This window comes from Sminthopsis crassicaudata, chromosome 1, assembly GCF_048593235.1.
Source record: "Sminthopsis crassicaudata isolate SCR6 chromosome 1, ASM4859323v1, whole genome shotgun sequence".
NCBI classification, from domain to species: Eukaryota; Metazoa; Chordata; class Mammalia; order Dasyuromorphia; family Dasyuridae; genus Sminthopsis; species Sminthopsis crassicaudata.
In genome coordinates, this window is record NC_133617.1 from 511625415 (window position 1) to 511642941 (window position 17527).

The window sequence follows — 17527 nt, forward strand, 5'->3', positions numbered from 1 at the left end:
GGGAGCTCAGGAATGGAATTTGACTATAATATTACTGGTAGTTTTCATCTTGGTTTCTCTTTAAGGAGATAATTGGTGGATTCTTTCAATTTCTATTTTAACTAGACTGTCAGGACAGGTTTTTTTGATAATTTCTTGAAAGGTAATGTTCAAGTACTTTTTTTGATCATGGTTTTCAGGTAATCCAATAATTTTAAATTATCTCTCATGGATTTGTTTTAGAGGTCATTTGCTTTTCTAACGAGATATCTCACACTGTTTTCTATTTTTTAATTTTTTTGGTTTTGATTTGTTGTACCTCGGTTAATATTTGCTCAATTCTAATTTTTAGTGAATTATTTTCTTCAGTGAACTGTTAGACTTCCATTCCCATTTGACCAATTTTGCTTTTTATGGCATTCTCCTCAGTTTTTTTGTATTTCCTTTTGCACCACTCTCTTTTCTCTTTCCAACTTTTCCTCTATCTGTCCAGACTACTTTGTTTCTAGGGTGGAGGGTGCACTGTCCCAAACTTCACCTTTTTTTGTAGCTCTTTTAAGAGATCCTTCTAGAGAGCTGTACTGTGAGCCAGCCCTGCTACTCAGATTTGAGTATGGGCAAAGCCACAGAGGCCCACGGTACCAGCAAAGAGGACCCTACAGTCTCCCTCTGACCAGCTATTCAGGCCTGCCTACCTGTGAACTGAGATCTCCAGTGTGTTGCCATTACTGTTGATTCAGTGGTTTCCAACACCTGATCTTGGTTTGCTGGTGCTCTCCTCACACCCCAGTGCACCAAATTTTCCTATCCAGTTGTCCTTGGTATCTGTGGGTTGGGGGTCTGGAGATAGCTGCTACTGCTGCAGATTCAGAGCTTCTGCTGCCTGCTCCTGGTTTTTTGAGTCCCAAGCTGTGCTGGTGGGGTTTGTGCTGTAATTGCGCTCCAGACCCACTCTGATGCAAACAAATCCCTCCTGCCAACCTTCTAAGCCACCTTAGGCTGGAAAAATTTGAGTCATTTATTTAAAGATATTTGGAGGAGTTTTAAGGAAGGGCTTGAGTGAGTCCTTGACTTCACTTTGCCATTTTGGCTTTCTCTCTCTTACATATTAATTTTTAAACAATTTTGAGTTCCAAATCTTCTTTTTCCCTTTATCCCCCAAATGTGTTTAATAATGCAAAGTATATTATATTCATCATGTTTTGAAAGAAGAGATACATATCCAAAAGGAAAAAACCCTAAGATTAAAAATACAAGAAGTGAAAAATAATATGCTTCAATCTGCAGACTGCATCAGTTCTTTGGGGGGTAGATAACATTTTTCATCCTCGGTTCTTTGGAATTGTCTTAAATCATTCTATTGCAGAGAAGATTGATCATGGTTGATCATTATAGTCTTGCTATTACTGTGTATGTTCTTCTGGTTATCCTCATTTCACTTTGTATCAGTTCATATGAGGCTTTCTTGTTTTTTCTGAAATCGGCCTGCTCATCATTTCTTATAGCACATTAATGTTCTATTACAATCATTTTATTTTATACTATTAAAAACATTCCAAGGAAGGGCCCATAGTCTTCAGATTTTGCAGAAAGATTAACAATCTCTGTTGTCTTTCAAACTTGCTGTTAACCCTTTGTAAATTTGAAAATATTTTAGGGATGTGAGTAGTTATTATTATTATTATTATTATTATTTGCTGCTATTTGGGTTCTTGAAAGAAAAGTGCTTTGTAAAAAGAGACTCATGATACTCCAGGAGTCCAGGAAGACTTTGAAATCTGAGAAAATATAGAGATGATTCCTGTTCCCAATATACTGAGACCTCCATTCTCTGTCTTAGGATTCCTCTAGTAGAGATCCTTTTCCTTCAAGTCCTATTTGGACTTCTTGCCATTCAGCTGGGCAGATGAAGTTCAGATGGTCATTCTCATCCATTCCTTCCCCCCTTCTCTTCCTTTTCCTCTTCCTCCTCTTTTTACAAACTTTTCACTAATATATACTGACCTCAGGGCAAATTAGTGTAGTTTTTACTACATTTCTTTTTAAAAAGTAAAAATTTAAAATCTCTTATTTATATAGTGCTTTAAGGCTTTACTTAAAACTAACTTGAAAACTCTATAAAGATAAGCTATCTATTATAGAGACTGCATAGTTTTAATGCAGGGTTCTTAACAATGAGCCTTCTTTAAATCTACTTTTTAAATATTTTTATGTGTATTTTTATATAATTGGTTTTCCTTATGATTCTGTATATTTTATTTTATATATGCAAAAGAATTTTTTTATTATAGCTTTTTATTTACAAGACATATGCATGGGTAATTTTTCAACACTGACCCTTGCAAAATCTTCTGTTCCAAATTTTCCCCTCCTTTCTCCCAACCCCTCCCTTAGATGGCAGGTAGTCTAATACATGTTAAGATATATGTTAAATCCAATATATGTATACATATCCATATAGTTATCTTGCTGCCGAAGAAAAATCTGATCTAGAAAGGAAAAAAAAGGAAAAAAAAAATCTGAGAAGGAAAACAAGAGTGAAAATGCTATGTTGTGGTCAGTTCCCACAATCCTCTCCCTGGGTGTAGATGGCTCTCTTCATTACTGTACAATTGGGAATGGTCTGAATCAATTCATTGTTGGAGAGCCACATCCATCAGAATTGATCATTGTGTAGTCTTGTTGCCATATATAATGATCTCCTGGTTCAGCTCATTTCACTTAGCATCAGTTCATGTAAGTCTCTCCAGGCCTCTCTGAATTATCCTCCTGATCATTTCTTACAGAACAATAATATTCTATAACATTCATATACCATAATTTATTCAATCGTTCTCTACCTGATGGGCATCCCCTCAGTTTCCACTTTTTTTGCTACTGTGAAGAGGGCTGCCACAAACATTTTTGCACATGTGGGTCCCTTTCCCTCCCTCCTTTGAGATCTCTTTGGGATATAGGCCCAATAGTAATACTGCTGGGTAATACGGTATGCACAGTTTGGTAACTTTTTGAGCATAGTTCCAAATTGCTCTCCAGAATGGCTGGATGTATTCACAATTCCACCAACAATGTATCAGTGTCCCAGTTTTCCCACACTCCCTCCAACATTGATCATTCTTTTTTTCTGTCATTTTAGCCAATCTGACGGGTGTGTAGTGTTATCTCAGAGTTGTCTTAATTTGCATTTCTCTGATCAATAATGATTTGGATTACCTTTTCATATGACTAGAAATAGTTTAAATTTCTTCACCTAAAAATTGTCAGAAACAATTTCTAGAATAGTTTGTAGGTATCAATAAGCAGCCAAAGGGTCCATGACACAAACCTCTAGTTTAATGGGAAGAACTTTGAATTTGACTTAAGCAAAGACCTGACTTTAAAGCCTGATTTCAATGTTTGGAACTTAAGTAATCATGAGCAGATTATATAATAGTTTATTATCAGTAGTACTTAATCTCTCAGTCTTTGTGAGAATTAAAAAGCATTGCATGGTAACAGACATTTACAAAAATGATTTAGAACCTAAAAATGCAATAATTATTTAGTAAAAGCTTGTTTTTTTTAGCTTGACATTTTAAAGATGAATATATAGGAGTGAAATGACTTGATCATGGTTCCATAGATAGTACATCGTAAGTTAGAAAACATTTAATAAGTACCAACTATGTTCTAGATACTGTGTTAAGTTCTGATAAGCTTGTAAAAAGGTTTAAGAAGCTGACAATCTAAAAGGAGACAACATGTAAATAAATATCAGGATTCAAAAAGAAATTCACAGTATAAATTCAAATAATTCAAATACAAGATGTACAAGAATTAAGAGAACTTGGGAAAGGGTTATTAAAAAAGAAGAGATTTTAATTGGGTTTAAAGAAGCCAGAGAAGGAAAGAAGTAGAGCTGAAGTGGGAAAGTATAGAATGTTCAAAGCGTGGGAAACAGTTGAAAATGTTGAAAGCTGAGAGATGGACAATCTTGTTCATGGAACTTCAGGAGGCCAGTGTTCTTGGGTTGAAGAATATGTGTGGGGGTAGCTAGGTGGCGCAGTGGATAGAGCACCAGCCCTGAATTCAGGAGGATCTGAGTTCAAATGTGGTCTCAGACACTTAACACTTCCTAGCTGTGTGACCCTGGGCAAGGCCCTTAACCCCAGCCTCAGGGAAAAAAAAAAAAAAAAGAATATGTGTGGAGTACATACTCATTTAGGATATAGAAATCTATCTTACCTTGCAGGAAAATAGGAGGGAAATGGAATATAGAAAGGGAGGGAGGTGAAAAGAGAAGGATATATTGGGGGAGGGAGTGGTCTGTAGTAGCAAAACACTTTTTAGGAGGGACAGAGTGAAAAAAGAGAGAATAAATGGGAGGAAATAACAATAGTTAGTGTAAAAAATTTTATTTTGAACTAAGTTTCTCTGGTAGAATATTGCTTTTTGGGAAATGATGAGCAGGAGGCTCTTGGGGGGGGGGGAGGGAAACACCTGGAAAGTCCTCCATGAATAAAGCGAAATATACTGTATACAAAGTAATAGCAATGTTCTGGGATAACCAGCTGTAACTGACTTTGTTATTTTTAGTAGTACATATCCACAGCTACTCTAAAGAATTTATGATTAAAAAAAATCTTATTCATACTTAGAAGAAACAGGAGTATAAACAGAACGAAGCATTCTTTCTCTTACTCTTTATTTTTTAACTCAATTTTTCTTGAGGGTTTTTATTTTTATTAGGGTAGGAGATCTGTTTTTATTTTCACAATTTGACTTTTATGGAAATATTTTGCATAACTTCACATGTGGTTTCTTAATTGTGGGTAGGTACAAGGGAAAGAACCTAAAATTCAAAAATTTTAAAAACAAATGTTAAAAAAGTAACTGAGGAAAAACATTAAATAAATTAATTAAAGTAAGTGTGTGTGTGTGTGTGTGTGTGTGTGTGTGTGTGGTTTAAGGGGATTAAGATTTAAGAAGAGTGGGAAGGAGAGCCTTTGAATGCCAAACAGATCATTTTGTATTTGATCCTGGAGGTGATAAGGAGCCACTGGAGTTTATTGAATACTGGGTACAAGTGAGTGCCAATTTAACAATTGGTTAAATTCTTTTGATATAATTTGAAGAAGGAAAGAATATAATGTCACAGGAACATTAAGATAAGTTGATAGAAGAAAAAGCGTCTTTCAACTTAGCCTTAAAATAGGAAGCTAAGGATTGTATCAGGTGGAGACAAAAAAGGACTATTCCAGTCAGGACAGGTAACCTCTGAGAAGACACCAGGTAGGAGATAGAAGGCTGATTTTGAGGAATAGCAGATATACCATTTTTTGCTGGAAAGTACAGTAATGAGCCTGTAGTATGATCAAATTGTGAAGGTTTTAATTGTTAACTTCTACAGCATATACTTTTCTCCTTGAGCCACTAGAGGTTTTGAGCTAGAGAGTGGTGACATACATTATGTGACTTGGTTTAGGACAGTGGTTATTATTGTGTGGTTCATTGACCCCCTGGGAATGCTTAAGACCCTTTCAAGGAATATGAAGTCAAAACTATTTTCCTAACTACCATTTAAAAATTTTGTAATTTGATAAATATCACTAGGCATAAAGTTCCTTATGGAGGGTTTTCAATAATTTTAAAGAGTATCTTGATCCCAAAAAGCTTGAGAGCTTTTAGGAAGATTGACAATTTGACGAATGTCTGGAAGATATATTAGAGAAGAGAGGCTGAAAACAGAGGGTCCATTTCAGAAACTGTTTTAGTTGTTTGAGGGAAGAGGTAAATAAGGGTGAAGTGTTATTGTGAAAGACATGGCAACAGATTGATTATTGATTATGAGAGGAAAAATGAAGAGTTATAGCTAATAAGTTTTTTAATAGGAGCAAATAGAAAAAAGGAAACATGAAGGAGAAATGGGTTAAGTTGTTGCAAGGAAAGGTTGTAAGGAAAAGAATGAGCTTCATTTTAGTAACTTGAGCTTGAGATGCTTATAGTACTTTTGTTTGACTATATCCAGTGGGCAACTAATGATATAGGATTAATTCAGGACAGAAACTAGAGGGGTTCCTCCCTTTCTCTTTCATCTCCACCCCCATGGGAGCATAGTTTTTAACTTTACTGCTATAAGTTCAGTTGAATACAAAAATATTTGTAAGTTAATCTTTTGAATCATTTTTTATTATCTTTAAAAACTTCCTTGCATTTGAAATATTGTTATTTTGTGAGGCATTTGGGATGTTCAGGTCACACAGCTAGTAAGTGTTAAGTATCTAAGGCTAGGGGGCAGCTAGGTGGCGAAGTGGATAGAGTACCAGCCTTGAATTCAGGAGGACCTGAGTTCAAATTTGGTCTCAGACACTTAACACTTCCTAGCTGTGTGACCCTGGGCAAGTCACTTAACCCCAGCCTCAGGGGGAAAAAAAGTATCTAAGGCTGATTTTGAGCTCAGGTCCTCCTAATTCTAGGGCCAATGCTCTATCTATTTGGTTGTCTAACTGCTCCATTTAAGATATTATTAGTCAAAATTCCATTATTCCAGATAATTATACTTGGTTTTACTTTGCAATTTCAGTTCAGAAGCAACTTGTGGTGTATGTATGTAGGCAAATAATAAAAGATAAACATAATTTCCTCCTTTTATATTGCAGAGTATTATATGAAGGGAAAGAACGACTTATTTCAGGTTGTGAAGTGATACAAGCCACACCTTATGGTCGATGTGCCAATGTCAACAATAGTTCAACAAATTCACAAAGAATCTTCATCACTTATCGAAGGGCGCCTCCAGTACGGCCTCAGAATTCCTTGGCTGTAACAGATATCTGTGTTATTGTAACTAGTAAAGGAGAAACTCCTCCTCATACATTTTGCAAAGTTGACAAGAATTTAAACTGCGGAATGGTAAGAAAAAATTTGATTGATTTGCAAATTTTATTGTGACCAAAAAAAAGGGAGATAGAATACTAGAAGATTTGAAAGTGGAAAAAAAGTCTTCTCCCTGGATTTTACTTTATCTTTTATTCAGCTTTTAAGTTTTTTCATTTTTGTTTGTTACCACTTGAAAGGGTCTGTTTCTTGTTGATACTTCCTTATATTACCTTAATTATGTGATCATTGTATTGTTTATGTAATTGTGTTTATGTTTATGCAATACATTCAATTGTATTGCATATGTAATCGTATATTAATGTTAATACAAGAAAGTTATGGATTTGGCAGAAGGCCAGCCAATTATTTAATAAGCACAGCCTGAATAAGTGTGATTTGTATATTATTCTCCAAATTTAGCTTTTTATTTTTGATTCCAGTCTCTTTGTGTTTTCTTCTTTGGGTGCTCTCTTGTTATACTAATTCCTTAAGGTTCTAATCTTAAGTGTTTATTCCTATTATCTTCAAATTTGTGCATTTTGAAGGAATTTGGAATTTACATAATTTTTTTTTACTTTCCTCTCAGAATTTTCACCTTTGTGTGTTGTTACTTTAAGTTTGGTCCTAGGTATTTACATACATATAAAGTATGTGATTTTTAAATTGATGCTTTGACATTTTAATTAAAATTTCTTGAACATATAATAAATTCTGAATTTGTCTTTCAACTATTTGATTTTGTGAAATTTGGCTTATGTTTTATAGTGGGGTTCCAATGTGTATCTGTGTTACAAGAAGTCTGTACCTGCTTCTAATTCAATAGCATATAAAGCTGGTAAGTTATTTTCAAATTGTCCCCTGTTAGCATGTTTATTAGCATACATTGATATCTCAGCAGGAGCGATGAATGTTTACTTATCAAATTAACTTTTGTATTATCTTGGTTTAAAATTGATATTCAAATGCTTAAAAATAAGTCTTTACACAGGACATTAAATATTTTCTCCTTTAAATATTATTTAAAAAATGATCTTTAATAGTAAGAATGTAAATTCTTGGTTTTTTCCTACTTCCTTAAATTAAAATATATTAATATATTTTACTGTGCATATTGAGAATTGTTTATTGTCCTGTTTTGGAGGTCAAGCTATATTTTTACCCCTTATATTTATTTCTTTGATTTGTAGCTATACTTTTATTTTCCATAAAAAGTAGATTTACTTTCTTTCTTCCATTAAAAACTGACCCAGGATTGGAGTGGAGTTGAGGGAGAGTGGAGGTAAGAACAATGGCTTGAGGAACTTTTCCACCAAAAAGCAATCAAGACATCTCTCAGTGCTATATTAACTTCAAAATGAAATGTCATGGATTAAAAAGATTTTTATGACTTCTCTTTCTCACTGATATCATGAGATTAGATAAAAAAATATAATTATGATCCAGTTGTAAAATAGAACAAATTCCAAACTGTCATATTGTGAAAAGAAGTAACCATATAAATTAAAATTTAGTATACATGATTCTTTGGGAAAATGGTATTAAAGATCAGACTAGTTCATATGATTGGAAAAAAATTATTCATATAATAATTAATAGGAACTCATTGATATAATTTTTATTTTAATTCTTAAACCTTTCCTCTCTTCACCTTGACTATTAATTAGCTTTCTTTCACTTTTAAAAAACTGTATTTAAAAATTTTTTTATTCATAAGTCTGCTTTGTGAAAGTATTCATATTCAAGTTTTAAGAGCAAAACCACGTGAGAATCTAGGCTTTTTGTGCTATGTTTTTAAACTTTTAGTGCCAGAAAAAAAACTTGGTGAGTTAGTAGCAAGTTGTAGTCTACCTCTTGACTGTTAAATATGTAAGGCCTCGTGAGGAGATTTCATATTACAAATATGCTGTAGGTTGCTAGTGAGCCGGCAGTGTAGGAGAAAATGGCCACTTTTTAATGTTTTTTTTCCCTGACTACTCTGAAGCCTTTTATATATTTGGTGACCTTACTTTTACACAATTTCTGTTTGAAGTTTTCCCAGATGAACTTAGAGGAGCATCTCACAAAGTTTATTTATTTTGGCTTCTGGTAGAGTACTTTTTCAGTGTCCTCCCTACCCAAGTGGGTTTCTACTCAACTAGGTAGCAACTCTTTGCAAATATTTCTTGCCATTCTTCCCTTTAGTAATATGTAGCTGCTATTATAAAATTCACTGGCTCTTTGGGCCAGTGTCTTAATGAATAGTATATGAGGCATTTATTATTGTTTTTACATTTAATTTTATTTAAATTTTTTTCTTTCTTCTGTTAAAAAAAAAACAGAATTCTTGTAGTAAATATGTACAATTAAACAAATTCCCTTTTTTTGGATGGCTGTAATCAAAATAAAAAAAAAGGTTTATGCTATTGAATTTTATTATTCATGATTAATATGACACTTATGGGATAAATGACAGATTTCTTAATTTTTATAAGATAATTTGGTATTTGATTTTTGACATTTCTCATGCATACCTTTGTCTAAAGTTATAGATTTGCTTTTCCTAAATTGAATTGTATGTCCTTTTAAAATACTAATAATTTAAAATGTTTCTTTTACCTTTTCACCTAAAGGGTTAATTTTTAGATATCCTGAAGAAGACTATGAATCTTTTCCACTCTCAGAATCTGTGCCTCTTTTCTGCCTTCCTATGGGAGCTACTATTGAATGCTGGGATCCCCAAACCAAATACCCACTTCCAATTTTTTCAACTTTTGTTCTAACAGCTTCTTCAGCAGAAAAGGTACATATTAAAATAGCAATTTTTACTATAAAAAAGTTTTTTATTTCAAAATCTCATTTGATTTATTTTGTTTTTTCTTTTCTTTCTGATTATTATTGAGATAGGGAAATTAATTTAATTTTAAAATAAGTATTAATTTGATCATGTGGTGATTGACTTAACATTATTACATTATTAATACAAATAGTATGCACAGGAAATATTTCAAGAGCTAAAGAAAGACCTTTCCAGATTAGCACTTTAAAGCATCATTTTTCACACAGATGCTTATGTCAAGGTACTGTGTTATTTTTTAAAATCAGTTTGAATACTCAATCTTTGTTTACAAATTATATAACCCTTTTGTGACTTAGTAGCTAATTGATACCTAGTTATAAATCAATCATCTCTCTATATAGAAGCTGGACTTTCAAGTTTATCTGCTTTTTTTTTTTTTTTTTTTTTAATTTTAATTTTAATTAATTTATTTATTTAAAGTAGTTGTTAAAAATTTTAAATTTTAACCTTCAATGAAATATTGAGCGTTTGTGTCCAAAGTAAGGTGCTGATTTGTTAGAATTTGTTAGGGTGAATTGCTTTGTTTGTATATTTAATATTTTTTTATTATTATTGAAAACAAAGTCACTTTATTATAAAATTTTTTTTGACAGTATATATGCATGAGTAAATTTTTTTTTTTTTTTATAACATTATCCCCTGTAATCATTTTTCCAAATTATCCCCTCCCTCCCCTAGATGACAGGCACTCCCATACATTTTACATGTGTTACAGTATAACCTAGATAAAATAAATATATGTGTGTAAATCCAATTTTCTTGTTGCACGTTAAGTATTAGATTCTGAAGGTATAAGTAACCTGGGTAGATAGACAGTAGTGCTAACAATTTACATTCACTTCCCAGTGTTCCTTCTCTGGGTGTAGTTGTTTCTGTCCATCATTGATCAACTGGAAGTGAGTTGGATCTTCTTTATGTTGAAGAAATATTTAGTATTTTTTGAGGATTTTTAATTCTGGTGGATATAAATATAGGAAGTATGATAAGATTTGTTTCCTGGATCCCTAATGAGGCTAATGAATTTTATGTCAAGTGTGTAAAACGTAACAAAGCTGCCAGAGGAGCTATTTATAAGAGTTATCTGATATTTATTGCATTTTCTAATAATTTTTCTAATAAAGTTTGCCAATTTATGATTTTAAAATAGAATTATTATAAAATGATATTTGTGATTTAACAGGGCTAAAACATTTGCAGAAAATTAAAGCTTAGAACATAAGTAGAATTGAAATTTGCTTCTGGAAATTAAATAGATTTCAGTGTCACATTCTTGAATTATGAATAATAATATGATGTTTGACTTTGATGTTCCAGTGTTATATAGAAATGTTCAAGTCCTGACTGAAACTTCTGACTCAAACTTATCAAGTGTTCAAGATATAGAATGAGACAAACATATTTTTGGTTTAATGTACTTTATTATATATAAGAAAAGACTTTTATTTGGTGTGATGGAGAAAGTTAGGCAATCATAATAGTATTATCTGTCTACTCTGCCTTTCCATGGCCTATTTCTCAAAGAGAAAATAAAGAATAGTGTCAATGAAATGTTTTAAACAATGCAGAATATTATCCCAATATATTCATAAGGAATACCAAGAAACTGGATGGTATTATTACTGTCATGTTACATTTATTATCATAATCAATGTGCAATAGATATTCAACTTCATATACAATCGCCCTTTTTTCTGTTCTTTGTATATAGAAGTGTTTGTTGATGATGTTGAAAAGAAAAAGACATTTTTCTACAATAGACTGTATCTTTTACAATCACATAATTGACTACCTGATACAAAATATAGAATACCTCATTCAGTTTATAGTAAGACTAAATAGGTCAAAATGCTACTTTAATGGCATTTCTCTTACAAGCTATTTCCCATGTGTAAGTTAAAACCATAATCAGTTACTTAGGAGAGTTAACAGAGAACTTTTTTATAAATCTTTTACTTATTAATATGAATGTGAAGATAATATTTTGTATGCAAAAAAGTTAACATGTAGCTATCCACCAGAAAATTTCCAGTGGGTAAAGAAAGTGTATTTTCCAGACTTAAGTGGATGCTGCTTATTAGGATTACCCATTACACAAATAGGTCATTGAAGTCTTTGGGTTTTTTCTTAATTTAAAATAAAATTATTTTATTACTTGTTTAAATAAATTCTTTGAGTTCCAAATTCTCTCCTGTCTCCCAGTTATTGAGAAGGCACATTTCAGTGCATGTGAAATCATGTAAAACATTTCATATTAGCCATGTTGCAAAAAAGAAAAATAAAGTAAAAAAAAAAAAAATCATGGTTTAAGCTATACTCTTTGTTTTCTCTGGGACTGGATAGCATTTTTCATCATGATTTTTTAAAAATTGACTTGGCTCATTGTCTTGTTCAAAATAGCTAAGGTTTCATATTACCATTATTACAATTGCTGTATAATATGCTCCTGATACTGTTCACTTAACTTTGAATTCATATAAATTTTCCCAGGTTTTTCTGAAATCAACTTGTCCTTCATTTATTTTTCTTAATTTTTTTATATTAACAATTTCATTCAAAATTTTGAGTTCCAAATTCTTTCTCTTCTCCCATACCTGAAAGGGTAAGTAATCAAAAGTAGGTTATATATGTATTATTATGCAAAAATTTCCAAATTGATAATTTTGTACAGGAAGACTTGAATAAAAGAAGGAAACATGAAAGAAAGAAAGTGAAAAACAACATGCTTCAGTTTATATTCAAATAATATTAATTCTTTCTCTGGAGATGGATAATATGCTTCATCATTGATTGTTTTCGATCACTGTATTACTGAGAATAGCTAAGTCATTCATAGTTTTTCATTGAATGGTATTTCTATTGCAGTGTATAACATTCTCCTGGTTCTACTCACTTAATTATGCCTCATTTCACGTAAGTTTTTCCAGGTTTTTCTGAAATAATTTTGCTTATCATTTCTTAGAGCATAGTTATATTCCATTATAAAGCATATAACACAACTTATCTAGCCATTCCCTAATTGATGAGCATCTTTCAATTTTCAGTTCTTAGCCACCACAAAAAGTTGATCATCATTTCTTAAAAGTGCAATAGTAATCCCATCATAGTCATGTACCACAACTTGTTTGGCCATTCCCCAATTGATCAACATCCCCTCGATTTCCAAATCTTTGGAACTTTTTGAAATTCTTTACAACTCCAACAAAAGGGCTACTATAAATATTCTTGTTTATATAGATCTTTTCCTTTTTTCTTTATTCTCTTTGAGATATAGACCTTGTAGTGGTATTGCTGGGTCAAAAGGTTTACATAATTTTATAACAATTTGGACATAGTTCCAAATTATTCTGGAGAATGTTTGGATCAGTTTACAGATCTACAGTGCATTGGTTTTTATATAACCTCTGCAGCATTTTTCCTTTTCATTTTCTGCCATATTAATAATGGATGTGAGTACGTCAGAGTTGTTTTAATTTATACTTCTCTTATTATTAGTGATTTAGGATTTTTTTTCAAATGACTATCGATAGCTTTGATTTCCTCTAAAAACTACCTGTTCATATCCTTTAACCTTTTATCAACTGGGAAATGGATCTTATTTTTATAAATTTGATTCTTCCCATATATTTGATACCCCTTTATCAAGAGAAATGTGTTGTAAACTTTTTTTGCCCTTTCCTACTTTCATTCAAATTTTTATTGGTTTTGTTTTTGGAAATAAAACCTTTTTAATTTAATGTAATCATAATTATCTGTTATATCTTCCATAAGCCTCTCTCATTATTTTTTGGTCAAAAATTTTCCCTTATCCATAGATCTGATAGGCAAAAATTTCCATGCTCCCCTAATTTGCTTATATATATATATATCACTCTGGTAAATCATGTATCCACTTTAAGTTGCTCTTGGTAAATTATTTCTGCCAGACTTTTTTTTCTAGTTTTTGTTAGTGAGTTCTTTATCAGACACTTGGTTATTACTGGAATCATTTACTTCTGCATGTTTGTATTTAATCTATTTGTTATTGGAGTGATATGTTTGTAAATAGCTTATAGTAAATGATCATAATGATAGTGTACTAGAGGTAGCATTGGATATTTTGTCATAATAAGAGAGAAAGGACTCATTTGTGCAAAAATGTTCGTAGCAGCCCTTTTTATAGTGACAAGCAATTAGAAGTTGAGATCCAGTCTATTAATTGGGGAATGGCTGAATAAGTTATTGTATATGAATGTAATGGAAAACTATTGTTATGTAAAATGATTAGCAGGTTGATTTCAGAAAAGGCTGGAAAGACTTACATGAACTGATGTTGAGTGAAGTGATTAGAACCAAGAGAACATTGCACACATATTGTGTGATGATCAACTGTAATGAATTTGGCTTTTTTCAATAATGAGATTCAACAATGAATAGACAATTCTAGAAATGTGAGTTTTATGAGAGTGGAGAATTTTTTTTTTTTTTTGAGAGTGGAGAATTTTTTACTAATTTGTATTTTTAGTACTTAGTACAATGATTAGCATATAATAAGCATTTAATATACTTGAATTCATTTATCACAGTTTCATAAAAAAGCACAAGTCTTGGTTTATCAAAGATTTTTCTTTAAAATATAATTTTAAAAAGTTAGTATTCTTTATGTGGGTTTTGTTTTGTTTTTTAATCTTACTGCATTCAGCATTTTCTTTGTACTAAACTCAAATTAATTTTTAATAAAGTCAGTGAGAAGGTGGTATTAGCTATTAGCTGGATATATCTTTTGAAAGTTATTTTTACCTTACTTAATTTTGATCTTTTGGAAAGCAGCTTGTTAATTGTATTTTTAAAAAAAATTATTAGTGTGGAATGAGAAATACAGAAGAGTATATAAAGAATAGTCAGTAAGAGATTAATGTCATTTAAAATTAAGTTCATTTAAGAAATATACTAGTGTTATGGGAGCAACCTGCCAGTGGCTGCTGGGGACCCAACTCAGACCAGCAGAAGAATCCCTTCATGTGAGAGGATTCTTTTTTGGATACAAGATGATACAAGAAGACTGAGAGGCAGTTCCATTGTTTGACCTCTGGCCTCTTCCCTCTTGCCTCCAATTTATTTCACTCCCAATCCACAAGCAACATCTGTGTCAGTAAAGGCTGATTTACATTTCTTTCAGGATTGTTATGATTCACAGCTGTGGGAGCCCTTGAGAAACCAACCTGCCCTTTCATACTTAGGCGTGGTCCTTAAAACACTAGCTTATGTTAATAACTTCAAAATGAATGCTGTTTATTAGAACAAATATTCAATTATCTTTTAGGTCTATGGTGCTGCTATTCAGTTTTATGAGCCATATTCTCGGGAGCTGCTAACAGAAAAGCAACTTTTGCAACTGGGCCTTTTGACACCTGTGGAAAGAAGAGTGGTTCCCAAATCTATCAATTCAAACAAATGCATTTGTCTACTCTCACACTGGCCTTTCTTTGAAGCTTTTAGAAAATTTCTCATGTTTATCTACAAACTTTCAGTTTCTGGACCTCATCCTCTTCCCATTGAAAAGTAAGAATATCTTCAAGTGTCTTTGAGAGAACTGATACTGAAAACAGGAACTTATGTATAAGTATATGTCTGTATAAACTTACATTTCTTTGTAAATGTTCAGTACAGCAAGCAAGGTTCATCAACCTCATTAACTTAGTACTGAAAGGAATATCTTCTAGTGGTCATTTCTCCAAAATTCCTTTTTTATAGATGAGATTTTGGAGGTCCATAAAAGTTGAATGGCTTGCCCAAGATATATATATAAATGTAAGATATATATATATATATATATATATAAATGTAAGATATATTATACATGTATATATATAAATGTGTGTGTGTGTATATTTATACATACATACATATGTAATATTTATATATAACATAAATATAAACAATTTAATTAAGTAAATACATATATATTAAATAGAAGTGGTAGTTGAATTCAGGTCTTCAAATGAAGGGAAGGCTTATTTCTCCCCTTTTCCCCTTATTGAGATCTTGATTTAAAAAAAAAAAAAAAAAAAAAAGGCATGAAAAGAAGTAGTGAAGCCTAAGAAGAGATCTATAAAATAAGACCCTATATATGTATCTACCTGTATTTTTATGTGCTTCAGAATGTATCTTCTGTAATGTATATTTTCCATTGGGTTATTTTCAGATATTTAAAGGTGGTTAATGAGTGGGAAAATTTTATCCAAAAGAGAATTTAGAATATCAACAGAATCATTTACATTACAGAAAAATACACAAAATTCTTACTCTGAGATTTTATAGAGAGTATTAATATTAGGAGAGGTAGAGAAAAGTTAAAATTTGAACAAATTTGGTTAAATTTATAGGATTGGCTACTCTATAAATTTCACCTATGATTTATAGTCAAAGCTCCCTTAATTTAGAACTTTTTACTCACAATAAATATAAAGGTATAACATCTTTTGTTTGTTTTTTTTTTTTTAAATCCCATTTCTTAATCTTAGCACTTTGTATTTTTTTTTTTTTTTGCACTATATATAATTTAGGTGTCATCATAAATGCTAGAAGTATCTTTGGATTTATTGTAGCTGTTAATGTCATAAAAATAATTTTATATTTATATTCTCTAGTCTTTGAATCTTAGTTTCTCTTCCAAGATCAGATAAAAATGTAACAGTAAATGAGTAAAGTAGCACTTACATTTATGCTCTAGTGTCAGCTTTGCTATCCCAAAAATGAGATAGGTGTGTGGTCTCAGTTTCAGTATTACACTTCTATAGTCCAATGTCATTATTTCTTAATTTAAAGTAAATCAGTATTTAAAAGATTATTCCTTTTTTAGATAATGTTAACAATAGTACTTGGAAGTATATTTTCATGTCCTCATTTCTTATTAAATTTAATTTGTTTAATAAGTGTACTGTACTGTGTCCTTTGCTAAAAAATTTAATTGTCCTGATACTTAGGATATACATTTTCATATGTGTTTGGGTTGCTTGTCAGAATTATTTTAATCTGTTCCAAGAATTTTGGTGCGTGTTTTATGGAACCAAAATTGGCTTTATGTTCAGTTTTATTTATTTATTTATTTTTTTTTAATTTTATAATTATAAAAATTTTTTGACAGTATATATGCATGAGTAATTTTTTTTTTAATAACATTATCCCTTGTATTCATTTTTCCAAATTTTCCCCTCCCTCCCCTAGATGACAGGCATTCCCATACATTTTACAAGTGTTACAGTATACATGTTCTGTTTTAAAGAAGAAAAAAAAATAAACTTAGTCTCCTGATAATGTTCAAATGGAAATAAAGTGCTATGGCAATAATAATATCTTTGGAATAAAACTTGATAATTATTCAGGGAATTCCCAAGTAAATAATTAACTTATGATTCTTAAAAATTGTGAATTTGTATTTGTAGTAGTAAAATAACTATACAGAATGAAACTTGCTTGCCAGTAGTGATATTAGTGATAACCTTGAATTGGATTTTTATAGTTTCTTTTTTCCCATAATTTCATAGCTGTGTTATGAGAAACATGTTTTATTAAAAATTTAGTATTCTCTTTTTATAAGTTGAGAAATTGAGATAGAAGTTCAGTGGTTAGTGCCAGATTGTAGTAGTAAGATAGAATCTAGGACTTCTGCCTAGAGGAATTCACTAAATCACACTGAATTTTAGGTACTTTCGGTCACCCCCTGTGATAATACCCAGGAATCTAGTTCTTTAAAGCATTGTATTCATGCCATCTTTTCTTTTTTTTGGAGAGGTTAAGTAGGGTGTTAGAATAAAAGCTTAAAATAAATTATTTTATAAATAAATTATGTAAGAGGATCCAAAATATATTCCAATT

The 17527-nt window shown here is 31.3% G+C and overlaps 1 protein-coding gene across 1 annotated transcript in view; it reads left to right on the top strand.

Moving 5' to 3' along the window:
* The window catches only part of DENND4C (DENN domain containing 4C), a 133361-nt gene that overhangs the window by 35267 nt on the left and 80567 nt on the right, over positions 1–17527 (top strand). The window contains 4 exon segments of the mRNA XM_074281602.1: positions 6618–6870; positions 7603–7672; positions 9447–9616; positions 14973–15211. Of these exon segments, the coding sequence (XP_074137703.1) occupies positions 6618–6870; positions 7603–7672; positions 9447–9616; positions 14973–15211 (732 nt within the window).